The sequence below is a fragment of the Acanthochromis polyacanthus genome, chromosome 2 (genome assembly GCF_021347895.1).
Source record: "Acanthochromis polyacanthus isolate Apoly-LR-REF ecotype Palm Island chromosome 2, KAUST_Apoly_ChrSc, whole genome shotgun sequence".
Taxonomy (NCBI): Eukaryota; Metazoa; Chordata; class Actinopteri; family Pomacentridae; genus Acanthochromis; species Acanthochromis polyacanthus.
The window spans coordinates 4,374,633-4,402,565 of NC_067114.1; the positions used below are offsets into that span (position 1 = coordinate 4,374,633).

The following is a 27,933-nucleotide window of genomic DNA, read 5'->3' on the forward strand; positions in this document are numbered from 1 at the left end:
CTGACTTGCTAATTTCAGGTTATGCTAAAAAATTTACGCTACATTAGCTTCATGTATCTCTAACTGACTTCAGGTTAAGCTATATTAGTTCGCTGTAGCGCTAGCTGACTTTAGGTTAAGCTGATAATGTTAAGCTACATTAGTTTGCTGTAGCTCTAGCTAACTATTGGTCAAGCTAATAATTTTATGCTACATTAGCTTGTTGTAGCAGTAGCTGACTTGCTAACTTTAGGTGATGCTAATAATGTTATGCTAAACTAGCTTCATGTCGCTCTAGCTGACTATAGGATATGCTAATAATGTTATGCTACATTAGCTTGCTGTAACACTAGACTTGACTTGCTAACTTTAGGTTAGGCTAATAACGCTGTGCTACATTAGGAGATGTAGCCCTAGAGCACTAGATGACTTGCTAATTTTAGGTTATGCTAATAATGTTCTGCTTCATTAGCTTCATGTAGCTGTAGCTGACTTTAAACTAAGCTAATAATGTTATGCTATATTTGCTTGCTGTAGCTCAACTTGACATTAGGTTCAGCCAATAATGTTATTCTACATTAGCTTGCTGCAGCTATAGCTAACTACTGGTCAAGCTACATTATATGTAGCTCTAGCTGACTTCAGGTTCTGCAAATAATGTTGTGCTGCATTAGCCTAATGAAGCGCTAGCTGACTTTATGTTAAGCTAGTAGTATTATGCCATATTAGCTTGCTACACCTCTTGCTAACTACTGGTCAAGCTAATAATGTTATGTTACATTAGGTTAATGTAGCACTAGCTGACTTGCTAACTTTACGCTATGCTAATAATGTTATGCTACATTAGCTTGCTGTAGCTCAATCTATCTTTAGGTTATGTTGATAATGTTATGCTATTGTAGCTTAATGTAGCACTAATTAACTAGCTGACATTAGGTTAAGCCAATAATGTTATGCTACATTAGTTTCATGTAGCTTTAGATAGCAAGTTTTAAATATTTTCTACTGGAGAAGTGTTTATGTTTATGCCATAAACTTACATATGAATCTAGAAAATATTTCTATATCTAACATTTCTGTGGCAAAGTCAGAGCAATATGAAAATCTGACAAGTAAACATACTTCTGGTGTTGGTATTATACTGATATTCAATATATTCTAAAAGAAAACAGATGCTGTTCTTAACGGGGTCGTTTTTCTCCGGTTTACTCTACTTGTTTTGCATCAGATAAAAGGGCATAAACCGTCACACAAATGGCGTTTCGCGTGGTTTTTATGTGCAGAAATAAAGCAGAGCCAGCGTACTATGGAGTAAGATTACTGTCAAAAGTATTCATCCACAATTCTAACCATTCGTATTCGTAATGTTAAACATTTGTATGTTAATAAAAAACTTGTACATAAAATTCTGCTCTCATATGCATGAGTTTGATAAATTAAGGGTTAGGATTGTTTTTACGAGTATGAACCTAAAAGTTGTGAGTGCAACTCTAATTTCTACGACTACGAAGTCTTCCCTGTGAGGACGAATTCAAGTTTATGGGTACGAGTAGAAAAATACTGGAATGACGTCACATAGGTCACAGGGGAAGGTAATCGAACACAGACTGCTCCAAACGCGCATGCGCCATTTATAAAGAGTAGACGCCGGGTGGACCCGGTGGACCTACCGGGGCAGGTGACGCCTCACAGGTCAAGTACATAACACATCCAACTTCTTGTAATTTATTTATTTCATGAAACTGTACTGTTTTAATTGATATACAGTTTATGGACGAAAGACGGTACTGCTTAGCTTGCACGCTAACGAGCCGGGCCGGTGACACATTAGCCTTCTAATGCAAGGAGGCTAATGAGGAGGCTAAGGAGGCTTAATAACAAAACAAACATAATTTGAGATTATGAATCGTGGCAATTGGCGTATGAATCAGCCCATTGCACAGCATAAATTGCTGTAAATTAAGTCCAGTTTTAGTTCTTTGCAAACTCAGACACGTGCATTAGTTTAGTTTACAATGAATCTGGCGGAGTTCGGTAAAGTTGGAAAGATATTCACAGATTCGGACTTCCGGCATCAATAACTCATGAGATATATGTTGTCAAAACATGAACGATGCCTCTTTCAAATCGTTGTAAGGTAGACAATGTGCTACAAGGCCAATTTTATCAAAAGTCGCTGTATTTCAAGCTACAGAAATAACATTGGCGTCTATGAGCAGCCGGCGGTGCAACGAGTGAACAGGGACCGTCTGCAAATAGCAAAACCGCTGCAACAGCGAAAAGAGACACTACATATATATTCAATAACTTCACTGTAGAGCCACCAAAATCACTGGAGCCATGAATGGGCTCTTGCTGGTCAAACTACAACTCTTGCTTTGGCGCTAAATTAAAAATCTGAATTTTAAGGAATTTTTATGTTTTGTATGATTATTTTATGAGTATTAAAATGGCACTTTTCTTCATGTATGTGATATATTTTATATAACACACAGGAAAAATGGCATAAGGGCATAGTGTACTTGTTGTGACCTGTGCTGGTCAGACCGTCAGGTTTATTACCTCCAAGTATTGTCTGTACAGTCCTTAACTAGAAAAATATTACTCTCAATTTAACATTATGGTATAAATGAATCAATTGACACTGAAACTTTGCAATAAAGTGTCTTATCGTCTTTCTTCTCAATCATCAGTACTTGAGGTGACAGTCTAAACAGTTTGTTTGGTATATTGGTGTTATCTGATACTCTCTTTGGTAAGGATTGTAAATTCCATTACTATACAGAATTATGTGTTTGGACAAACAAGTACATTATGCCCTTATGCCATTTTTCCAGTGTGTTATATAAAATATACCACATACATGAAGAAAAGTGCCATTTTAATACTCATAAAATAATCATACAAAACATAAAAATTCCTTAAAATTCAGATTTTTAATTTAGCACCAAACAAAGAGTTGTAGTATGACCAGCAGGAGACAATTGATGGCTCCAGTGATTTTGGTGATTGTACAGTGTGTAAGAGTGAAGTTATTGAATTTTAATACTCATAAAATGATAATTATAAAAAATACAAATTCCTTAAAATTCAGATTTTTCATTTAGCGCCAAAGCAAGAGTTGTAGTATGACCAGCAGGAGACAATTGATGGCTCCAGTGATTTTGGTGACTGTACAGTGTATAAGTGAAGTTACTGAATTTTAATACTCATAAAATAATCATAAAAAATCCTTAAAATTCAATTTTTCATTTAGCACCAAACAAAGAGTTGTAGTATGACCAGCCGCAGCCGATTCATGGCTCCAGTGATTTTAGTGGCTCTACAGGGTACAAGAGTAAAGTTATTGAATAAATGTGCAATGTCTCTTTTCGCTGTTGCAGCGGTTTTGCTATTTGCAGACGGTCCCTGTTCACTCGTTGCACCGCTGGCTGCTCATAGACGCCAATGTTATTTCTGTAGCTTGAAAGACAGCGACTTTTGATAAAATTGGCCTTGTAGCACATTGTCTACCTTACAACGATTTGAAAGAGGCATCGTTCATGTTTTGACAACATATATCTCATGAGTTATTGATGCCGGAAGTCCGAATCTGTGAATATCTTTCCAACTTTACCGAACTCCGCCAGATTCATTGTAAACTAAACTAATGCACGTGTCTGAGTTTGCAAAGAACTAAAACTGGACTTAATTTACAGCAATTTATGCTGTACAATGGGCTGATTCATACGCCAATTGCCACGATTCATAATCTCAAATTATGTTTGTTTTGTTATTAAGCCTCCTTAGCCTCCTCATTAGCCTCCTTGCATTAGAAGGCTAATGTGTCACCGGCCCGGCTCGTTAGCGTGCAAGCTAAGCAGTACCGTCTTTCGTCCATAAACTGTATATCAATTAAAACAGTACAGTTTCATGAAATAAATAAATTACAAGAAGTTGGATGTGTTATGTACTTGACCTGTGAGGCGTCACCTGCCCCGGTAGGTCCACCGGGTCCACCCGGCGTCTACTCTTTATAAATGGCGCATGCGCGTTTGGAGCAGTCTGTGTTCGATTACCTTCCCCTGTGACCTATGTGACGTCATTCCAGTATTTTTCTACTCGTACCCATAAACTTGAATTCGTCCTCACAGGGAAGACTTCGTAGTCGTAGAAATTAGAGTTGCACTCACAACTTTTAGGTTCATACTCGTAAAAACAATCCTAACCCTTAATTTATCAAACTCATGCATATGAGAGCAGAATTTTGTGTACACATTTTTTATTAACATACAAATGTTTAACATTACGAATACGAATGGTTAGAATCGTGGATGAATACTTTTGACAGTAATCTTATTCCATAGCGTACCTGCATCCAGCTCCGTGTCTGTCCGCAGAGGCTCTTTTCCGGGTTTCAAAGTTCCCACGGAAAGCGGAGGACCACCCAGCGGCGCCGAGCGCGGCTCCGATTAGCTGCTCGCTGCTCATTTGCATTAACGTCAGTAAAGGCTGTAGGTCAATCCTTGCGGGTGCTTTTATTGGATGTGCCGCTGTCAAGCAGTGCTGAAGAATTGGAAGGGCAAACGCCAGAAAAGGCAGAGAAAAGACAAACATTAAATCAGCATTATGTAGCTCGATCCTGCCTTAGCTCCGCTCTCGTCAACGTGAAATAATCCCCGATTCCAGATCCGAAACTTGTGGACAACGGAGCGGTCTTTTTTCCTCTTTCTTTTTTTTTTTTTTTTAGATTTTTTTCCTCCTCTGTGTGTCTCTCTCAAGCGATTGCATTCTCCAGAGGTGGTACCTCCACAATCTGACAGCCTCTACATCCTGATACATTTTTCTTTATTATCATTAGTAGTATTATTTTCCTCCAGAATGACAGAAAATCGCGGAGCCTGGTAACACTGTAGCCAATTGCGCCCGGGTTTGGAGCTCTTATATCAGGCGGATCATCCTCAACCGGGCAGCGGATGCCTGAATGGAGATTGCGAGCCATCCACACAAGGTTTCTCCGCGTCCTAAATTGGCGAATTTGGGCTGATAAATGGAGCTTTCCGTCGGGCTGCATGGCGTTACGCTTCACCAAGGGTGTCTGACATCGGAGCGACTGGCCAGAATAACACTCTGCAGTGTGAATATTTCAGCCTGTTGATGATGAACCGCTCAGGACTGGAGCAAAGTGTCGTGAGAACCGGTTTATGGCCCGTGTCTTGAGCTGAAGAAGTGGGCAAGAGAGTGGAACAACATTTTTAAAAAGGAATCTTTTTTTAAATTTTTGTTGTTGTTGTTGTTGTTGATGGATCCGGAGTGGCGGAGGACGACTGCACATAAAACAACCCTGGACACAAAAAATGGATAAAACTATTGCATGAAAGCAGGCGGAGAGGGGGAACTGCATGGTGTGTTTCAGGGCCTACTTGATAACAGTGAAGTTGAAGTGAAGAAGAAGAAAAAAAATGAGAAAATGGTGATGTGGTACGAAGAAGGCGAGAAGAGGAGCCGGAGTGAAGGATAAAAAATATATATTTAAAAAAAATCCATGGGGATCTGAGCAGCTGAAGAATAACGGAATCCAAGTTTTTTTTCTCCCAAGGACAAGACAGCTGCTTTGATTAAAAGATCTCCAATTAACTTCATGTGAAAAACACAGGGAGGAAATCAGCTTCCTGGTCTGGGGGGGTGGGTGGGTGGGTGGGTGGGGGTTAGGAAGATATATTATTCATGCCTTGTGTTGGAGAAATTGGAGAACTGGCTTTGCTGTGGCCTAGATGATACATACATATATATTTATTTATATATGTAGATATATATGTATATGTATAGTTTTCACACTAGAAAAAATGAACCTTTAAGAGGAGCTGGACCTTAAAGACACACACAAAAAGAGAGAGGGCGAATGACACTCTTGTAGCCTCAAAGTAAAGCACTTGCGCAAAGAAAGAAAGGAAGAAAAAAAAAGAAGAGAGGCTGAAGTGGGTTGAAGCATGGGCTGTGCTTCAAGTATTCATATCTCTGATAGGGTGGTCTACCACAGTGGAAAAGAGTCCGAGGATTCCCACTCACCCCAGCAGACTAATACCACTCAGCATCAAGGAAATCCTGCCTCTGGACTACCCCTAAAACCCCCTAGCTGCAAGGTGAGGGAATCTGCATGCATCACATTTTACACAAACACTGTGTGTGTGAGAGAGTGAAAAGTGTGTTTTTTGTGAAAATTGTAAAAATGCAACCATAAATCTGTGCAGCTGACTACAGAATGTCACCATTCAACACAATGTGCACGCTCACCATGTTGCTTTTTTTTATCATTATGCTGCTCTATTGCCATTTAAACTCCTTTAAAACTCTAAATTTGCACGCTTGACTTTACGTTTTTGCTGCTCTTTCTGAACTCTGAGGAAACTGGTCACACTCAATGGAAGGTTGCGGGGTCACGGGCCCTTCGCACTGACCTGAGGTATTGCTCTCTTTGTAGTTTCAGGATGAAGCAGGAACTTTTGAGTCGCTTTATGTGCTCGCTGTCTTGATAGAAGCAAAATCTGAGCATTTAACCTCTTTCTGACACTTTTAGGTAGCATCTCCTCTCTTGCAGGATCCCATCAAGGCCTAAATTTTGTGCTTCATGCATGAAGCTGGTCATTTAGGCAAAGCAGGAGTCGAGGATTTTGTTCCATAATTGCAAAAAAAGTTAATCATGAGTGTGTTGCAAAAAACAACAATCCCATTTGTGTATTGGCCCGTGAATAATTACACTAAATATAACAACATGGGCTGTGCCTGCTCCTCCTGTGTGAGCGCTAAATAGGTGTTTCTAATCAAGGTGATGCTGTTATTATCTGGCTCTTATTGCACAAGAGGTTACACATGCACATAAATTCAGATTAAAGAGCAGACGTGTGTTTGAAGGAGAGAATTGTACCTCCTCCCTGCAAAGTCAGAGCTAAAGATCCCGGTTTTAATGGTGGAAGGGGGCGTCCTGTTGGTAGAAAGCTGAGTAATTAAGAGTTGAGAGCAGCTTTTCTGTCTCTAATTGAAGAATTGTGATGCAGGAGAGTCACACTGGTGATAAAAGTAGGGAAGGAAGCTTTCACTGTAATGTTTGGACAACTGCACAAAACACCCGTTTAAAGGAGGAGAAAAAAAGTGTGATCTTGTGATTTTTTTATTTTTATTTATTTTTTTAGCATTGCGTGAGTGTATGTTTCTGTGCGTTCGTCTGACAGACCGCAGGCTATTCGAGGGCCTCTGTCAAGCTGAATTTTGTGGCCAAATGTCACCGCAGGATGCAGTGAGAAGTCGGTGTGACAGATGCCCCCACGTCAAGACGCCCACTGTGCCTTTGATTGAATTAGTTCCCTGATTGAGTTAGACTAATGGTAGGCCATGCAAATCTTCTTCAGCTGGAAATGGTTAATCCCCGCTCTGTGAAGTGTCATCTTTTTTGCATCCTCCGCACTTTCCTTAGGGCGATTTAAATTTCACCGTGAAAAAGTACCATTTAAAAAAAAAAAAAAAATCACGTGTACGTGATGCATTCGAGGCTCGGCAACACATGCCTCTGCTGCTTGTTGTCGCGCTTTTGATTATTTCTTCTTCTGAAAAGTGATTGATAATGGCCATCGATTGTTGTGGAATTGTGCACCTGCTAGATTTAATAAGGCCCCTTATGCAAGATGCTGTCATTCACTCGTTTCTTTGCATATCATTCAGAATATATGAACAGTACAGCCCCACCTCCATGGTGACAGTAGTGAGTGGATGTGACTTGATTAGTCGATTGAACCATCAGTTGAACGACAGAAAATTAATGAATTAAAACATATTTTTTCCATTATAACTTTCTTAAATGTGGGGTTATCTTTGTCTGATGAGATTATAAAGTTTTGAACGAAGCAAAAACAGGGAAAAAAGCTAATTGTGAAATGGTTAATTTGCAGCTTAATCAATAATTAAGACATTAATTAATTGCACATCCCCATAGAAAGCAAATTAGATTGACAAAATCTCAAAGTTAGTGCATCTTATTTTGTTTTTAGTACACGTCTCAAAGCAATCGCGCACACATTCATCAGCAAACGTTAAAAACTGTGCCGTATCTTTTCTTACTTTTTTTTTTTTTTTTTTTACACTCGGAGACAGAGCGAGCGTCTGCAGTGTGAGAAAGATTCAATAGAAAGTTTGGGAGTGCGATGCGAGTCTTTGTCAAGGGTACGTTACCATCTGGGCTGCTCTGGCGATGATAAGGCTCAAGTACAAGGTCCTGTGATAGTGGGCTTTGTGTTTGTGTGTGAGTGGGACCAAACAGACAGAGAAAAAAAAACCTCAGCCAAACATAACACCATTTATCTGGCCTTGACTTTTCCAGTCTGATTGCCCCCACTCAAGGAAATCAAGTAGCTTCAACCCCCCCGACCACCTCCTCTGAACGGCGAACGTGGAATCAGCTTTGCCGTTTACCTCTCATGGAAAGGGGCCGATGAAAGGTGCTAAGCTTACAAGTATCCGGAGAGTAATGCCATTTCACTTTGCTGCCTGATTCCTGCCTCTGCGTGCATTAACATAAGTGGTGGAATCACTCAGCTGCACCCCTCCAGCTTCATTCCTAGAAGGCACTCGGAGGGCTTTTTGCTTTTTCTATCAGCCGGCAAACTGTTGCACCTCATGTGATGCATCTTACTTTTAAAGAGTGTGCTGTAAAAGATATGATACACTGCTGACCTGGGCCAGTCTCTGTGCATTTGTCAGTTTCCTCTCCCACTGTTTCTGTGTGCGTTCTCTGGCCGGCTGTGTGTGTGTGTGTGTGTGTCTGTGTGTGTTTAGTCTAAGTTGAGAGTCATTGGGTAATTTATTCCAGAGGAGGGCAAAGGCTTAGCATGGTGATGAATTAATCCACTGTGCTTTTTCTGCTGGCTGAGAGGACCGAGACTGATATTGGCTCTTTTGCCTTCTCTCGCTTTTTTTTATTCGGATATCAAACTTCTGCGCAACTTTGTCCCTCATGTGAAGCCGCACATTTATCTCCACAATCATGATTTAATGCAAAATAGGAGCAGCCTCTCTCTGCATAGACGTGCAAGTTGATTCCTGTTGTCTGTACAGCTGCTGCAGGCCTCAACTGATGGACTGTGCTTATCTGCGCCTATCGAAGATGTTGTGTATATGTACAGTGGTCTTTTATAGCTCCGAGCATGGCACCAACCCCCTGGCAGACAACCACAGTTAGCAGTCTGAGTCCCACTGGGGCAAAGTTCTGGTCCTATAAGGCATGGTTTAAACAAACAAAAAGAAATTGTTAATTTGTTAGCCATAGATGTGCAGACAAGTTTTTTTTTTACATTTGAACCGAGCCACACTAGCAGTTTTTACACTAAGATAAGCTAACTAGCTGCGTATCTAACAGACAGACATGAGGCTGTTATTTTGGCAAGGAAGTGCACATGCATATTTGTAGTAATGGCAGGATCTGCCACAGTTTTAATTCTCTGACACGAAAAGAAACTGCTTAAATACAGATGTTAAATGTGGCTTTCAAACAAAATGTCAGCTACAGTGTCCCTGTGTTTCCCTTCCTGTCTGTCTGGAGTGTCTGCAGGGGCAGTAAGGAGTTTCTTGTTGTTTTTTTTTTTTTTTTTTTTTTTTTGCCTTGTCATTTATCTCCACTGGCACATGAGCAGAAAGAGTTGAGAGGAAGCAAGATGGGGCCCAGGGAGTGACCACAGTCCGCTGATTGATGTCTAAGCAGCTTGAGAGCTTATCACCCTTGTTTGCATGTAGAATGACATGTCCAGAAGTTCAGGGTCAGATGTTTTACAACAGTGTTTGTACGTTTAATTTCCCAGAACTAGTCCAACATTAAATGGCTCCGGTGCTCGATACAGTGGCTGAAAGGTCTGCTGTTAATTCTCAGTTGATATCAAATTAGGACAACATGATAAGTCCCTTTGTCACCTTGAGTGCAGACACTGTGGGTCTCTTCATCTTCGAGAGCTCGCTCACTTGTGGGGTGTCAATCGGTGCTTGTGCTTACGAAACAGAACCTCCCATTGTTTTTGAAATAGTCTTAACCAATAAGGCCGCATTCAAAGCTTGTCCTGCTCTCCCTCCAGGTTGAGAATTTAGTATCATAAGGCCAGCATGTGATAGTTTCATGAGATTACTGAAATGGTATTCTTCCAAAACAAGGCGCTACAAGTGTGTACTTTGCAGCAGTGCTCTCTGTTCTGTTTCAGAAGCTCACAGGAATGTAGACGTGAGTGGGCCCAGGTCCACTGGTGGCCTTTAAAGCTCCTCCTCGAATGTGCCTCTCCTAATTTTTTGGGCTGTGAGCATCTGCAGGGGTCGTGGCGAACTGCCACTGATGTGTGGAGCCTCCTGCTCTGTGCATCCAGACTTTTAAGGCTGAGAAGTGTCACTGTGAGACGGAGTGTGGAAGCGAACACAGAAAATAGTCGTGTTTCAAAGGTCTGTTAGAAGTGCGGTTCTTTCGTGTTTCTTTCGTGTGTTGGCTGCTGCGGTGTCAGACATCATTACTGTCTCTGAGAAGGATTGATCCATCAGCCGGGAATTTTTTTTAGTTACAAGAAAACAAATACAAAACACAAAGCACATGTTAACAGAAATTAATTAAGGATTTTTTAAATTGTACATTAATTTATTTTTTCTAAATATTTGTCCTTTGGCTGCTGATTAACCCTTTCCTTGCAGAATTCATTTGAAACTTGATTGATTGATTGATTGATCAGGAATCCTGCAATTAACACAGAAAACATCTGATGTCTTGCATACAGAGTGTATAGCATTAAGCTAATTTTTAACTCCCATCCCTGGTTAGGCTTTTCAGTAAAAGCAGACAGAGGACCAACAACACTGGTAAATACAGCACAGACAACATTATAAACTACATTACACACACACACATAATGACACTATCCACAGTCAGTCGGACCTTATAGATGTCATAGGTGTGTGCATTCTTGTTTTTCTTTCTTCCAATACTTAGCTTTTGCTGTAAAAAATTTTAAATCTTTTACATTGATCACTGAGCACATGAAAAAATATTTTCATGTTATAGCTTCAGTTAGTTCCCGATATTTTACTTTGTATGTTAAATAGTCATAGAGAAATTAGTCAAAAGGCACCTAAAGGACTAGTTTAACACTTTAGGAATACCTGCTAACACACTTCAGGGTCCATTATTATTACCTATTATATATTATTGGCTTCATTTTTACAAAAACAAACAAAAACGGTATAAATGTAATTCTGCAGAAACTGTCCTGGACTGTTTCTTGGTTTGGCACAATTAATTTGTTATCTTGGGAAAGAGCCAGAATAAATTTTCCCCATTCCAGCGTTAGTGGAGTAGAGTTGTAACGATTAACCACTGTCATCTAATGAATTAATCAATGATTTTGGTAATCAATAAATTGGTTTGAGTGACTCTGGAAGAAAAAACATGAAAATGATCTGATTCCAGCTTCTTAAATTTGAATACTTTGCACTTTCTTTGACAGTAAATTAAGTATCTTTGGGCTGTGGACAAAACCAGACATTTGAGGATGTCATCTATTGCTTTGGGTCGCACTGATTGACCTTTTCTGCCATTTTTTGACATTTTGTAGACCAAAAAGTAATCGATAAATTGAGAAAAAAAATTCAACAGATTAATTGACAGTGAAAATAACTGTTTGCTGAAGAGTTGTTAGTTGTATCTTTACTCTGCCTGTGAGAAAACAAACAGGAGCTTACCAAAATCTTAGAAATGGAGTCACAGTATTAGAAACATATGATTGTGCTTAGATTTTTTTCTGTTATTCAAGTTATCGTACATCCTTCCAGCTGTCCTTCTGACTTGCAGTAACTGATTTTCTTGTCTCCTCTTTAGCCTCTGGCTGTCTGAGCTTATCTGCTCACTTAGTAGCATCACAACTGCTCACTGTTTCAGCTGTATTTCTTTCTTTTAAAAAAAAAATCATATAAATTGATTTATTCATCATTCAGATACTCCAGTAATGTCATGTGCATACCGTCCGTACAAAGATCTCTCGAGGTCTTAAAGCTTCACTTAAGAGGGGTTTTGAAAAGTACACCATGTACAGAACACGCTATCATTGTTCCTCCAAAGTAAGAGTTCATCTGAGAGTCATCAATCTTACATAGTGTCACAGTGTCAGTACCCACAGGCGTGTCTTTAAACCTCCTTTGGAAGGGAGCCTTATGTGGTGATTGCGGACCGCTGTAACCGTGCACAACACACCGTGTTAACAATGCTAACAGCCGTGTTAACAGCATCTGGTTACTGGAGTACTTTGGACATTTTCATGCTCCATCACACCACTGTCCTTGCAGCCAGAATAAACTAAGGGGAAGGTTGTGTATGGCACAGTAAGTTGAAAAACTCCTTCTGGGGCGAGACATTCAAAGCATTAAAAATTGGTATTAAATCTATAAACCTGATGGGTATTCAGACTGCAAAATTTGGCTGCTGATCTGAAACTATTTTCGAATCAAAATGCTCCCGAGGCATTGACTTCATTTTACTGCCTTTTCTTCACCAAAGAAGTGCTGAGCAGACAAGAGCCTCAGTGGATTTAAGTGAACAGGCCTGCAGCTTATTGGCTGTAGTAAACACACGATACACGCATTCACCTGCTGAACGCCGCATTAAGCCAGCAGAGCTCGTCTCCTCCTTTTGTTTTAATGGACATAGCTATGACGCAAAACTCTCTGGACTGTGTCCTGTCTTTTGCTCTGAAGATATACTGTACTCGCGGTTGATATATCCCTTGCAATTTTTATGGGGCAGAGCACAGATGGTGCACATTGTGTTTCAAGGTGTGTGGTTTTAAGGACACATTTGCAACAATTTAGCACAAACCTTAGCTAAGATTTGACTTTGTACTCAACAGTAAGGAAGTTCAAATTAATTCTGTCTTTTTCACCTTTTGTTTCTCTTTTTTTCTTTTTTGCATAATTGACTTTTGACCTAGTAATCATCTGGCTTCACCACATGCAAAGCTAAATATGACAGACTGTAAGAGAACTGTGCCAATCCAAATCATTTGACCATGACATGCAAATGAAACGTGCAGCCAAGTTACAGAAACAGGAAGGTCTTCATTGCTCAGCTGCCATCCCTGCAGAACCTCAAGTCCTGATTGGCCTGTAACATTTGGTTCTTTTTATATATTAAATTTAAAACATTTTGATAAGGTGCTTTGATATTTTACATGTCGATCTAATCTCGTATGTCAAGGAAAGTATCTTTGGCCCGACAGCTGAGGATGGTTGTCATGCTCCAGATTTTTTGGCTTTGACTTAATGAAGTGGATTCAGGTCGAGATGGAACCAGACCAGTCAGTTTCCAGTTTGGAAACTTGGACTGCAAAGTTTCAGGACAATTATTCACCTCAATCTAGCATTGCAAGTCGGAAGCACTGTTGACGCACGTGGGAAACAATGGAGCCCACTTCTGAGTATCTACTAGAAGTGAATCAATAGATTAAACATTCCTGCTTCTCTGTCAGAAGCACTTCTGTCATTTATTGTACCTGTTGCACCTGCTGGATTACATTCCTCTCAGGTCGTCTGTTTTTAACTGTGTGCATTGTAACCAGATCAGCTTCCTGTGGCCATATGAGATATTGGTCTGCAGTATACATAACACACTAATAATATATGAATTTCTTTTGCTTATTTCCTCACACAGTTGGCATAGTTGTAGATCAGTGCCCTCTCCCACCTTTCTTTTTCTTCTTTTTTTTTTACCAGAAGCATTTGCACCCAATCATTTCTTGGTTTTATCTGAGGTTTTGGGATTCTGTTTTCAGTGTTTGCTTATCACTGCCGCAACATCTCATCATTCTTTACTTACTGTCAGTCATCTGAGACTTACGGGAAAATTGGAAGCCTTTGCCAGAAAGTAATCCCTCAAAAACATGTCAGCCCACAATGCTTGTGTCGTCTGACTCTGTTTTTAATTAAAAGTTTGGTTAGAGATCATGCAGCGTGTATGTAAATTTGTCTGCAGTGTCAGGTTTTAATTTGATATAGAACATGTTGTAGAACATTTAGGAAATGGATGCGATCATTGTTGATGTAATTATTATTTTTGTTTTTGATTAGCAATGAACTTAAAGATTTTAAAATCTGTCCTCCTTTGTTAAGAACTTCTTTAAGGAAACTCAGTTTAAACATCAGGATTGGTGCAGAAAGAGGCTGGAAGCATTGGAATGTTAGTACCTCATTGTGAAATGTAATCGCTACTGAAATATGTCATGTTGAAGCTCTAATGCTACTATATTTACATTATGGCACTAAAAAGGCCAATTTATATGGTTTGAACCAGACGGTTGCAAATTTCCGGAAATCACCTGTTCAGTGATTCCGAGAATTAGGTTTTAACCAGAGTCAGTTTCAGAATCCTTCAAATTATTTAGACTTTTTTTCAGAAGTTTGAAAGTTCTTCAAATGATTCTCGCAATGATAAAGCGAAACATTATGTATTATGTAAATTAAAGGCAAATTTAGACTTATTCAAGCTGGAAAATCCTGTCAGCCTGCTTGAACATACTGGTTATGTTCAAGCAGGCTGACAGGATTTTTACTACACTTTTTGTTTACTACTTTATTTGCTTATAGTTCTGTCCATTAACAGTTATCTTGGTAAGCAGTAGGAGACTTTGCAGTAATCTGTGTGTTTGCAAACTTGCATTAATGTGTGTATTGGCATGCAGTCTTTCTCAGTCAGTGTCTGTGTGTGTTTAAATCAAGTGTAGTTTGTGTGCCAAGCCCCAGCTTGTGTCACTCACTAATCCCTCATGCAACAGTGACATCAGTGCTCCTGTTTTAGCAGGTGAAGGAGAGGAGGGGGAGCCCGCTGATTATCTAATGCCCTCTCCCCCCCTGCAGCCATCTGAAGAGCGCTGAGAACCACTTCTGATATTTTCAAAAACATATAAGCCGCCGTGGAGAGGCGGAGTTTGCAGAAAGAGCAGAGGGTGGTGTGGCTGCAGTATTGCTAATTCTAATCCTCTCTTTAGGCCACCCTGCTGGTGAGGTAATTAAGATTGTACAGTTGGGTATGGCTCTGGCAGCAAAGTTCCTGCCGACTAATGAACTCTCGCTCTTACTGCTGTAGCTTGTTGTTTGTGCGCTGCTTGTCTTGTTGTTATGCATTTGGCCGGACTCAGAGGGAGGAGGGGCTGACTGCAATGGAAAGGTTCCTGGTAAGATTACAGTACGCTGTAGTGTCACTGGACCAGGCAGAGTCCAACTTAGACTTCCCAAGCTCCTTTAGCTTGTCCTGTTGCTTTATTGACCTTTGACCTTACTTGGACTGAGCTCTGAGGGGGAAGGAGAATGTCCACAACACATGGCTGGTCAGGAGCTGCAGTGAAAATGAAGCAGATGTAGAAAAACTTTAAAGGGTTTACAGTTGAAAAATATAGATAGAATCCTAAATATTCTGTGGGGTGCGAATATACAGCAAAATGGATCAGTGGGTGTGGATAAAAAGGGAAAATGAAGCAGCCCAGTGTGCACACCAGCAGCACAGTAGCTCTGGTGTTGAAGGTGGCATTTGGGGGCAGAAGAAGAAGGGGAGGTTTTAGTAAGGGGCTGCCCCAGAGCCCTGGATAGCTTAGGATTGTCCAGGTCTTATGAGGATTTCAGGGTAATCTGGATAAGTACAGAAATACCTTGAAGGTGAACACTGGAGAAAGTGCTCTGCTTCGCGTGGATCCGTCTTCTGTTTTTAATTAATTTACACTCATTTCCAGTGAGCTTCGTTTACGTATCGTTTCCTTTAAAGGCTCGCTCCATCGATTTTACACAGGAAGTTCAACTACAAAGCATGTGAAAACAATTCTGTATGTTTTTTTTCCTGTAGTTTTTGAGGGAGTTTAAAGTTTCAGTCGACCGAAAGCCAGCGTTTAGAAACTGGAGTTGTGCCGTTTGAAAGAAGTATTCATTTAGGTGGCTGGGAAGCTCTAATCAAAGATGTGATTGTGTAGGACGTAGTGCATTTGGAACTAGAAGTGCTGCTGCTTTGATTTTTATGTTTTTCAATACATCTTCACGAAAGTCCTGCATCTTACCTTTAACTTTACACACTGCTGTATAGTTTGTAAATTCTGCCTTTAATCAGCAGGATTTGAAAGTTGAACTTGGCTCATCCTTGAAACCAGATAATAAGCGGTCATGCTGACTTGGATACGTTCTTGTCTACAACGTTCACGAAAGCAATCGGAAAAGACGAAGAGGGAAGAGTGAGACACATTTAGATAAATGCAGCCACAGGGGATGCATAAAAGTCGAGGACATATGGCAGCGTAATCACATTTAAACCCTCATCTGTCTTTTGAATTGAAATCTCTGTAAGTCTCAGTTTAACAGTTTGGCAGTTGGCTTGATGCAGCAAACAGCCTCATGTACTGTATTTCTGTCCATGTTTAACGAATGCATCCCCTGCTCCTTCTCCTCGTCATTTGGCCTGGCGAAGAGCAGCTCCTCTGCCAGGCCTCAGTTACTCTCCTTGGCACAGCGACACATAGATCACATACACTCTGGTGCCGCGATGTACACAGTCTATGTAGTCATGAGGGTTTAATCTTGGTCGAAAATGTTCAACTACTTGGAGATTTTTTTTTTTTTTCTGTGCTGTCGTCAGCTCTTTTGCGCGTTCTTGTGTACAGAATTATTTGTCCGGACTCGCCAGTATTAAATATCCACTTCTCATTTTTCTGTGCCAAACTGTAAAAGCCGGAGATTGCAGCGGCTCACATAATCTGATGGGTTCTGCGATAGTGCGAGGTGATGCTCGCAGTGTGTGGAACACCAGCGAGAAACAGGGACAGGTCACCAAGGATGAAGTAACCTATCCATTTTCTGCAAACTCTGTATTTTTAAACCACGGACGTCATTCAAGGGCGTTTGGGACTGAATTCCAGGACAAGTTCAGTCTCCTGTGAGTTACTCGGTGTCTTCCCTCTGTGTGTGTATGTGCATTCCCGTATGCTTGAGTTTCCGCACTATCTGGTGAGGTAGGAGAGATGTCACTGCAGACAGAATAAAGGTCAGGGCGTACTCTGGAAGCACGGCTCGAAAAACAATGAATGTGTATGAGTGTGTGATTAGAAATGGCTGGATTTGGGACAGTGTGTATAAGGAGTAGTGCAAAGTGCTGCAGTACAAAGAGAGCAAGCCGTTATTTTTAGAATTCATTTAGAATTATATCGTTTCATTGTGAATTGTGTCTACTGAGCTGCAGCGTACATGTAACCCGCCAACCTAACTGTTTAAATGATTATGTTACCTTCACTTACTGGTGCTTAGGCTTAAGTCAGTGGTTTCTTGAAGTAACTCTGCACACCAGGTACAAAATGGATTATCAGTTTGCTCATGTGCATTATTTAAATTGTCTGGATTTTTGATACGATGACAGACAATGAACAAGGCACAAAAGAGTGAGTTTGTGGAGAAATGTGACAATTTTTTGGCCTTATCACCGCCTGTCGGTAGCTGCACAACACATGTGATGTGATGATGTTTTGGTTTATAAAGCGTTATGGTGATTGGTATGAAGCTTGTGATATGATGGCATATGAGGAACGTGGCTGTAATCTGCAGAGGCTTGGTATACTTCTGTTGTTGGCTTGACTGTACGTTTCTGTTACTGGAAGGCGACGTAGAAAGAGCTCGGTTTGTTCTCTTATTAGAGGATTTGCTGATTTTTGGTGTACATCTTTGGGTTTCAAACAGCTGATCTGACAAAACAGGATATTTGATGTCCTCACCATGAACTCTGGGCGATTGTGATCATATTTTTATGCCAAATAATGGTTTAATCAATTAAAGAAGCAATCCATTGCATTGTTATTTATCATTATTTTCTATTACAGATCTTCTGTTCATCACTTGATCTGTATTTTTCTCCAAATTATCAGGACCTGACTGTATTTTATGTAAAGCTCTTTGTAATTTCTGTTGTAAAAAACAACTAAATATATAAAGGTGCATACATCATTTGGGAAAACTGACTTGACATAACGAAATTTAAAAAAAAATTCGAACTAGACCTTAAATAATTGCATCGTTGATTGGTTGAAGAGTTTTAATGATTTAATTAAAATGTCATTTAAAAAGGCCATTATTGAACAGTTCGGTTTCTGCTTTTCAGCATGGGAGGATCTGCTCCTTCAAGCTTGTTGTATGTTGATTTTCTTTGTGGTTTGAACCAGTTTGTCCTCAAAGGGAAGTTGTCTGAAGTCTCCAACAGGAGTCATTTCATGATTAATGATCAATAATTGTTAATTGCAGTCTTGGCTCAAATTGCATTCCATATTACAGTAAGAAAAGTGAGAAGTGGCATCAGTTTTGTAGCAGTTTTGGACCATCAGATCCCAGTCTTTTCCATTGCTAGCAGGCTAGTAGAGATGGAGAAGAGATGGTCCTGATGTTAGCTTTTCCCCAGCTCTGATGCATGACATGGCATTATTTACTTGGTAGAGGCGCTTGTAGTGGCGAATCCCACTGCAGATGGTATTCATTCTGGTCTTTGGCACTTAGAAGTTCTCCAGAGTTCCTTCTTTTTAGGCACAGTTGTTTCTCCTCCTTCCACCAATAGAACAAGTTGGATGGGCTTGATAGATGATCTTTGACAACATGGAATAGGAAGGTCATTCCACAAGACTTTGCTCTCCAATGCCTGCCCCTATCTCATCCAGAGTCCCTGACCCTACACCTGTGACATCCACTGCCTTTCTGCCCTCCCCTTCTGTCCTGTCCTGACCTTGAAACCATCCATCTTTAGAGTTGTAGCATTCCTGGTACTGCAGCACCTCCGTGGCAGAGGTCACCTTGAATTCCTCATTCACGCCCTCTAAAAGCCCTAGACTGGAGATTGGGACCTCAAAAACCAAGAGGATGCCATGTTGGTAACATGCAGGCTTGTCGATAGGAAAGGAGGAGAGTAAAAGAAGATAAAATATAGAGGAGTTCATTCACTTTAGGAGGTTATTCTGGTTTGCATAGCTGAACAGTTGTCATAGTTAATGGAGAAAGGCGCGTTCTTCTCATGACAGTGTATCTGACACACACTGACAAACAAGAAAAAACACTGACATGTCGTCTTGGACATGAGATCTGTTACATTCCTTTTAGAGCATGTTCTTTACGGGACGTTGTAGTTTTTATTCCAAGGGGTTGGTCTTTCCTCTGCAGTGCATACTGCCAGACAGACAGAGAACGAGAGCGAGCAAGAGGGAAACGGATAGAAACACAGAACGCAAGGATGTTCTGGGACAAACCGATCCACGGTGGCCTAGTTTCTCTCAGCGATGCCAGTGACTCAACTAAAGTCTTCTGCCTGGCTGACTGTGGGCTTGGTCACCATGGATAAGACATGTGGAGGGAGCCAGAATACACATGGTTGCAGTTATTTTTCTAAACGGATGAACTGCAATTAGATTAACACGTTAGATGAACATTTGATTTATTTTTTTTAGTTGGGGTGGGGGACGGTATGATTTTTCACTCATTGTATTCTTTTCTGCAGTATTAAGGCAACAGAGAATAATGCTTAAAAATATCACAAATTTATATCACAGGATGTTTTTTTTTTAAGACTTTTTTTAAAAAATGAATTGTTCTCATCTACACAACAGCACAGAGTTTTATCTTAAAGGGCTTTGCAGAAAGGCGTCAATCTGTGAGCCATACATTAGAAAATGAAAGACTATAAAGCGTGCACATAATAAACTCCAGGTTGCACTGACATGGATGTATGAGCCTCTGCGTTTAGGTGAGTGTTTGGAGGGCAGTGTGCATTAAAATAAAGGGAAGACATGGAAGGAAAGGAAGCGCTGGTAATGTGGGAAGTTATGTTGGAAGGTTACTTCTGGAGTTTTAGCTTCTTCACTGAAAATGTATGTGATTCCTGCAGCATGTACGTACAGAAGTAAGAAAATCTTTGACATTTTTTAAAAAAAAGCAACATGAAATCTGTGTTGAGATTAAAACTGGCATAACATCTGAGCTCACAAGACACTCGTGCTCCAAACAAGAAAGATGCGCACTCAGTGAAGCACCTAGGATCCCTGACCTAGGCCCGTTTAGGAGATGCTCCAGGTAGGGACCAGTGCCGATGCTACCAGTTAGCTAGTGCCGGATGCTGAATACCTAGAGCCAACTGCTAAAAAATGACAAAGAAACTATACTTACAGACTTTCCAGACCTGCTAGTGCTAATTCAAAATGCAAATGCTGTCTGCAAGATCACGACAATGTCCAAAGCAATTTTACCGCTGACAAAGAGATTGTACAAGCCAACATGCCAAACTTGCTAGTGCTCCATGCTAATGCTAACAGCTAGTTGCTAAAATACTTCACTGCTTCAGCCAAGCTCCCCACAGACAGAGACTGTACAAGCAGACTTTGTTATAGATGTAAGTTCCTATTGCTAACTACTAATTGCTAATGCTACCTATAAAGAAAAAAAAACCTTCTCTTATTGTGTCATATCTTGCCTTACAACACAAACTTGCCTGAGATGGGCACATGGTCCCAGAGAGACTCTAACAGGCCACTCCTGTTCCTCTAATAATCATCACTTTGTCACTTTATCATCATTTGCTTCACACTGAGCCCTGAGCCAAAGTTGGACTGACAATTAAGAAATAATAGTGCGTGTGATTAATTCAGTCTAAAGATCAACAATTTAAATATTTTAGTCTGCACGTCATGGGCTTGTCACCGTCATACTACATCCAAAATTGCTCATTGTTTACTTTAATTTCTACTCTATTTGACGTTTGAAAAGCTGGTTGTGCGTACTTGTAGCTGAAGATAAGTGTTAATAGTCTAAAAAAAACAAACTTAAGTGTTTAAGTTGATTACTCATAAAGATCAAGCTGTTCCAAATTTAATTGGTTAGTGTCCTGTACCTAATTATCATAATTACAGTTCAGGTTTCATCTCAGATCCTGTCAGATGAGATGAGGAACAATTTGATCGACACCCACTGTCATGTTTATTTTAAAATACACCGTCAACTATATGAAAGTGGGCATTGTTACAGGCAAAGTAACCTTTCTTTAGGTGAGTTTGGTATATTTTCTCTTTGTCCTGGTAGGTTTTGATGGAGTTGCTGTGAACTATCTTGTTTGACTTTGAGGTGTGTCTTGTGCAGTTGGCCTTTTGCAGCTGTAAGTTTATTGTCTAATGTGGCAATAAATACACGAAATATCAGCCTTTGACAAGTGCCTGTGCTGTTTATCCCCGATTATTAGGATACACCACATTTGTTTCTGTCTTCTGAAATTAATGTATCTCCAAAACAATGACTTTTTTAAGGTAAGCTGCTGTTTTTTCATCGTCAAAGGTGATTTTTTTGTTTCAGTTAATCCACTTGGCTTTTTAAATGATTTATTTATCCTGTGAAGTAACCAATAAATGCCCCAGTAATCCTTTAGTTTATCTGTAAAAATGAAAACCACCATGTCTGGAGGTAAATGTTTTGCTACTGGACAGCAATATAGTAAATGTGTTTTATAACCTATATATTTATATTTAATTTTAATCTGAAATATGCTTTTGAAATATATTTTTGCTTTGAAATTGTAATCCATAATACATGAACATAATTGAAGTCCCCAATCATGGATTAATCCTCTATAAATTAATCTCCATGTAACATATTTAGACTTCTTCTCTCCATAAAAATGATCCTGTCATGTCTTAAAATGACCTAGTTGTAACTCTGCAGCGTTTCCTTCTCTAGAATGTGCAGATCTATGAACTCTTTGTCTTTTTCTCTTTCATCCCACTGTTTCTTTCTGCAGCTCAAGCACACCGGCTCACCTGCCACTCTCCTCAAACACTGTCAGACTACTCTCAGTGGCAAATTTTAGAGTAGTTCAGCCATACGTGTTCAAACAGCAGAATTGGTTTCTTAGGTTTGTTACGGTTTAAATCCCACAAATCGGAATCCATGTTTTGGAAACTATCATCAGCACGTTGTAGTTTTAGGGTGTAAATGATCAGACATGATGTATTTGTCATATTTCCTTGATGATGTATCTTATCAGCATATCTAAAATAACCTTATGGACATGTTTTGTTTATTTTTTTTAACCAGAGGAGGACTTTAAAAAGTAAACTTGGTCTTGGTGAGGTGTTTTCCAGTAGGTTATAGTAGAGTTTTGATGGGAAAGTAAACGAGTGGTTTGAATAAAGCTCAGGATGGAGATGTTCATTTTATCTTTTTAGCTGAACCAGGCCGAACTGCAGGCTGTGTATGTAGAGCAGATAGGAGACATGCAGAAACTAATTAAAAATTGAAGTAGTGAAACTTCTATAGAATGTAGAGACACCTTTTTTCCATTACTGGTAATACCTGTGGGTTCTTGGGGAAAATGTTTTGCATGATAATTCCAATGATAGAAAAAAATATGCTATGAATTATGGCATTATAACTCACCTAGCAGTAGGCTATCAAGAGCTTTGTTTGGAAAATAAACAAGTGGTTTCAATCTATTAATCAAAATTAGTAAAGATCAGGACGAAGTCATTCTTTTTGACTCTTTTGCTGAACTAGACTGAACTGCAGGCTGTGTTTATTTAGAGATCGAGGGCATGTATGGCAACCAATTAAAATGTATGCATTAACATATCTACAGTATGTAGAGACACCTTTTCTTATTTTTAATAATACCTGTCATTCATTCTGACTTTTTAGCTGAACTGCAGTTGTTGTTGTTTTCATAGAGGAGTATGGAGACGCTTTTTTTTTCTCCATTATTTCTGTTGCCTCTTTGTAATCGTTGACTCCGGTGCAGGTGTCTGGGCCGGCGAATACAAGTGGCCGCACATGAAAGTGAATTATTCTCTTTGAGGTAACACACGCAGCATGGGCAGCTAGCGCTACTATCTGAGCGGCTCAGTGTGCGGCGAGCTGAATGTGTCACTCGGTGCCATTTAGCCCATCACGTAACTCAGTGTGAGAGTTTACTGTGTCTGTTTGTCTGTCTGGTACATGATGTGCATTCACACCTGTGGCTGAGACTGCTGCTCTTAATCAGACCTAATCAAGAACATTGATTCATTGCCATTTGATTCACACTTTTGGACAGGAACACACACGTACACAAACACATGTGAGACTAGTAGCAAGTTCTGCAGAGGAAGAAATGCTGATCCCCCTCTAAAGTCACTGCGTTATCAGCTGTACATTGAATACTCTCGTGTGGAGAAGTTTCAAGGAGGGACGAACTCCGACATGCAGAGGTGCACGTTAGCCGGAGAGAGCTGGAGATTGTTAGAGAACGAGGCACGTTTTTCTAAGAAGCACGAGCAGGAGCAGGCATCCCAAGATTCCCTGCATCCTGGTCCCAGCTCTGGGGTGGAGGAAGCTGTTTACTCTTTCTATCTCTCACTGCTGACGTCGGCGCACCGAACAATGTCATCCAATTTCCTGTTTTTCACTTTAGTGGAAAGCCACTCTCCCAGTGTGTATGGTGTACTGTGTGTGTGTCTCTCAATGAGTATGAGACAGAAGAGCTGGGGGGCTGGAGGAGGTGGAGAGGAGGAGGAGATCTATAGGGCCGGATACACTGGGAGCAGGATATAGGGTCAGAGGCAACTCCACTATGTAAATACATTAGGTGTGTTGAATGAGAGTAGCAGCAGACTGGAGATGACTGGAGACACCCAGCAGCTCTGATGTAGTCAGACTGGCCTGAACAAGCAGGAAAGGTCACACGGCTCCTTTGAAGGTGAAAAATATAACTTTGCGTCACTTTATTGGATCATTAAAATGCGCTCAAGCTTGTATTTCAGTTTTTCTGATACAATAAACGCTGTAACTGGTCAAAGCAGGAAACTGCCACTTAGAGGGCCCAAAGATTCCATATCTGCAAATTAGTTTGTTGTAATTACATTTAGGTCACATCAGAATTTGAGGCCATGATGTTTCTGATCTACAATAATTTAAAATGTCTGTTTTGCTACATTTCTTCAGTCGCTGTGTGTTGCTGACTCGTGCTACGTGTCCACAAGATGGGTTTTTCCTGCAGGTAAATGCGCTGCATCTGAAAATTGCCCGTTTGATGGGCATGGGCTTGAGGCCGGTGTTCATCTCCTGCCGACTTTCTTCTCCAACTATCCTGCCTCACATTGGACAAACACATCGACTTGGGAGCTGTCTGCTCCTGGATTTCAAGCCGGACCGACATGGCAGCTCGGTCGCAAACTTTCTCTTTTATTATGAAGAGAGTTCAGCGAAAAGTATTTCTGAAAGCATCTGAGGCGAGAAGTGAGCTGTGCAGCAACTGAATCTGTCCTCTTTTTAGTTCACTGATGGCTAGTTTAGACGTTTGACGAAAGTTTCACGATGCATCAGACAAGAAAATAGAAGAAGTCGAGACCACTTTTAACACTGAAAACACCCTGAAACGCACCGCAACCGAACCAGCATGCAACACAGTGTGTTTGACACAGACTGTGAATGGGATGCCGGAAATTACCGGATCTAGTGGACACGTACCTGTAGTGTTGAGTGCCTGAGACTGACAGTGATTCCAAAAAGTTCCTTTCAAATTGGTATGCGTAGTCAGAATGTAGGAGATCACTGGTATCGGCTTGATAATCTGTATTGACAGAGTAGATGTACTGTGTTTATGAGAGAAGAGCACCATTTGTTTAGTAATACTGTATACTCCACTTTCTACAGATAGGTTCACAGTTTTCACAGTCTTACTTTTTAATGTATTCATGGGCACTTGAGTACTGATTTATATCCTGAGTATGCAGGAATATTGAAATGGTAGCTACGTTTTGGATCCCTGATTGCACACAATAGTGATTTAAAAGCAAAACAACAAATTCACAGTTAGATGAAATGTAAATAGAGCTGAGGCGAGCCATGGACTGTTGTATGACGGCACCTACCTGTTCCTCAGAGTAGTTAATTATACATAACTTAAAACATTAATACAATTTAAACAGATGACACACATAAAAATTCACTCCTATGCTGTTGTCAGGAATGAGCAAATTAGCTATACAGACCAAATTTGTTTTTGTATCAGGCTGTAAATATGTTTATTTCTGCTGTAAAGTCCAGCATTTTAACTTGGAGTTCTATAGAGATTGACTTGTTTTTGGAGCCAGCCTCAAGTGGCCATCAGAAGAACTGCAGTTTCTGCAGTCAGAAGCTGTAAAAACAAACAACTGCCAGAATTTCAACTTTCAAATGGTCCATGAACTCATCAAAAGGAAAATTAACCAAATCTAAGCTTGCTTCATTCAAGATTTTGCCAGAAATAAATTTACTAGACTTTCGTTAAAAAAATTCTCTGCTCCTCAGCACAACTGGGAAGCCAGAAGTGATTCAGCTGCAGCCAACAGTCACGTGACAAACACTCAGGGATTTTTTTTAAGCGGAGCTCAGCTGAACGGCATGATGTGTTTAAACAAAGCAGATAGGAAACAAGTATTGAAACCGATTAAAAAAACTTTAAGTAGCAAAATATTTAGAGACACTATTAAAGAACACCTTGAACCTATCCTTTAAGACAGTGCCTGCATTGTTATCCAAGTGTGTGGATTTATTTTGTGCTTATTGTGTTATGTTTAGATATGTTTTTTCCCCTTCAAATTACCACAAACTAATTGGTAATAAACATGGCCTGCCATTGAGTTTCATCCCATGGCTCTGATAGGAGAGTTTGCCCCTGGAAACTGTGAATTTTAGAAGCAGCAGGGTTGGATCATAAGGATAAAATGAATTTAAAATGAAAGTTTTCCTGTGGGAAGCAAATCTTCACTGTAGTTTTTAATTAAATCTTGCTCTGAATCATTGTTTTGACAGCAGAATTTTGCATCAAGAGCAAGAAAAAACTGCATCATCATGCTTTCGCTAAAAACTCTGAGTCAAGGCAATGTATTTAATTTCATTCATTCATTCACCAAACACAACTGCGTCTGCACTATGCCCTGCTACTGAACAAACTTGCTGTCTTATTAACAAGTGTCACTGTGCACACAAACGCACAATAACGGAGAGATTCCAGTGCGACTGGTACGACACAGCAGCGTATATGGAGAAGGCGAGATGTGAATTACGTAGACGTACACACCACGTCCCTGCTGCATGGCCTACTTGCTCACTCACTTCTACTGCTTTGTTTGCCTCTGGTCGAGTGCCAGCATGATGTTTGCGGGATGCAAATGCTTGGTTGAATGATTCATAGCAGTGTGTGTGTGTATGTGTGTGTGTACTGTACAAGAGGAGCATGTTGCCCGAAGAGGCTGGCAGACTGGTTCAGCTCCATGTGTGTTTGTGTGCGGCATGCAGGCTATTCGAGTTACACAACTGCAGCTGCAGTTGCATCGGTTGTGTCATTGTCAGTTGTAGAAGCGAGTCTCCCTGGATGGAGTCGGAGCGCTGAGTCCTGCTGTGCTAGCTGGAGGCTCCGCGGCCGAAAAAACTCCATACGTACATCTCAAGGCCCGACCTCGACGCGTTCGCCAGCACACATGGATTACAACTTGTGGTGTATTTTTGTGTGACATTTACCGAGCAGTAGGTTACAGTGGTGTTTTGTTTGGACAATAAATTAGTGATTTGAATCTTTTAATCAAAAAGAATAAAGTTCAGGACTTTGTAGCTGAGCTGAGTTGAACTGCAGGCTTTACGTATAAGTGTATACGTAAAGCAGATAAAAGACTTGTATGGAAAACAAGATGGTAACACCCTTTTTTCATTATTAGTAATAACTTGGGCTGGTCCGAATAGTGGTTTCTGGCCTCCTAATATTCGGGCCCAATTAAAGATGAATATCCGAATATTCGTTCCGCCCCGTAACGTCCGACGGGGGGGGCAGCGCGGCGGCGGAGGTACGGTAGTGGCGGCGGCGGCGGCTTGTGACACAGATGGCCCGAAAATTCGGATCCTTTTTCATTTTTAGAAAGTTCTGGCCAACATTTCCTGATGACAGATGAACCCAGTGTAAACCGACCTTCGTTGCCTTCGTTTTGTCTTCAGCAGAGGTCTTCGGCATCTTGTCTTGTGTTTATGCAACGAAGTGAAGCACGATGTCAGAGTCGGCAGCCACCCGGCCATTCGGGTGATGTTTACAAACACGAATGGAGGAGCCGAAATGAGCCGAAGAACACGGCGGGACGAGCCGAAGTGGGCCGAAGGCGCAGGGAAGAGACAAGCTCCGAATATTTTCATCTGGGGGGAGGAGGGAGTGATCACATAGACATATGTGTATATGTTTATGTGATCACATGATGAGATGTGCCGATGTGGGCCGAAGGCGGAGGAAAGAGAGTAACGCGGCATATTCTTTCCACCTGGTAACGTCCGACGGGGGGTGGGGGGGCGAATATTCGGATACCAAATTAATATCCGGATAGTGCCGTAGTGAACGAATATCCGGATATTCGGGATATTCGGGTACAGCCCTAGTAATAACTGCTGGTACTTTTGTTTTTTTCCCTTTTTTTAAATAACGATTTATGGCATTATAATTGTTTCATACTGCACAGAAGACATTTTTAAGTTTTCTCGACTTCTAGCCGTGGTTGTGCTATTTCGCCAAATCACAGCATCACAGTGGCAACATGGGTTTCAATGGGTGGTGTATTTATGTGTGACATTTACCAAACAGTAGGTTATAGTAGATTTTTGATGGGAAAATAAACGAGTGGTTTGAATAAAGCTGAGGATGGAGATATTCATTCTGACTTTATAGCTGGGCCAGGCTGAACTGCAGGCTGTGTATGTAGAGCAGATAGGAGACATGCATAGAAATTAATTAAAAATTGAAGCAGTAAAACTTCTATTGTATGTAGAGACACCTTTTTTTCCATTAATGGTAATACCTGTGGGTTTTTGAGAAATTATTTTGCATGATAATTCCAATAATTGAAAAAAAAGCTATTATTTATGGCATTATAACTCACC

General features: G+C 40.5%; 1 protein-coding gene and 1 long non-coding RNA gene across 2 annotated transcripts in view; one reads left to right on the forward strand and one right to left on the reverse strand.

Moving 5' to 3' along the window:
- LOC127530843 (uncharacterized) overlaps positions 1 to 5,034 on the reverse strand; it is a 31,319-nt gene extending 26,285 nt beyond the window's left edge. The window contains exon 1 of the long non-coding RNA XR_007937550.1: positions 4,331 to 5,034. This is a non-coding gene — a long non-coding RNA (uncharacterized LOC127530843). The remainder of the gene's footprint in view (positions 1 to 4,330) is intronic.
- Positions 5,035 to 5,659: 625 nt separating this feature from the next.
- Positions 5,660 to 27,933, forward strand: part of pde8a (phosphodiesterase 8A) — a 57,588-nt gene continuing 35,314 nt past the window's right edge. The window contains exon 1 of the mRNA XM_022199709.2: positions 5,660 to 6,101. Coding sequence (XP_022055401.1) covers positions 5,949 to 6,101 — 153 coding nt within the window. The 5' untranslated portion in view covers positions 5,660 to 5,948. The remainder of the gene's footprint in view (positions 6,102 to 27,933) is intronic.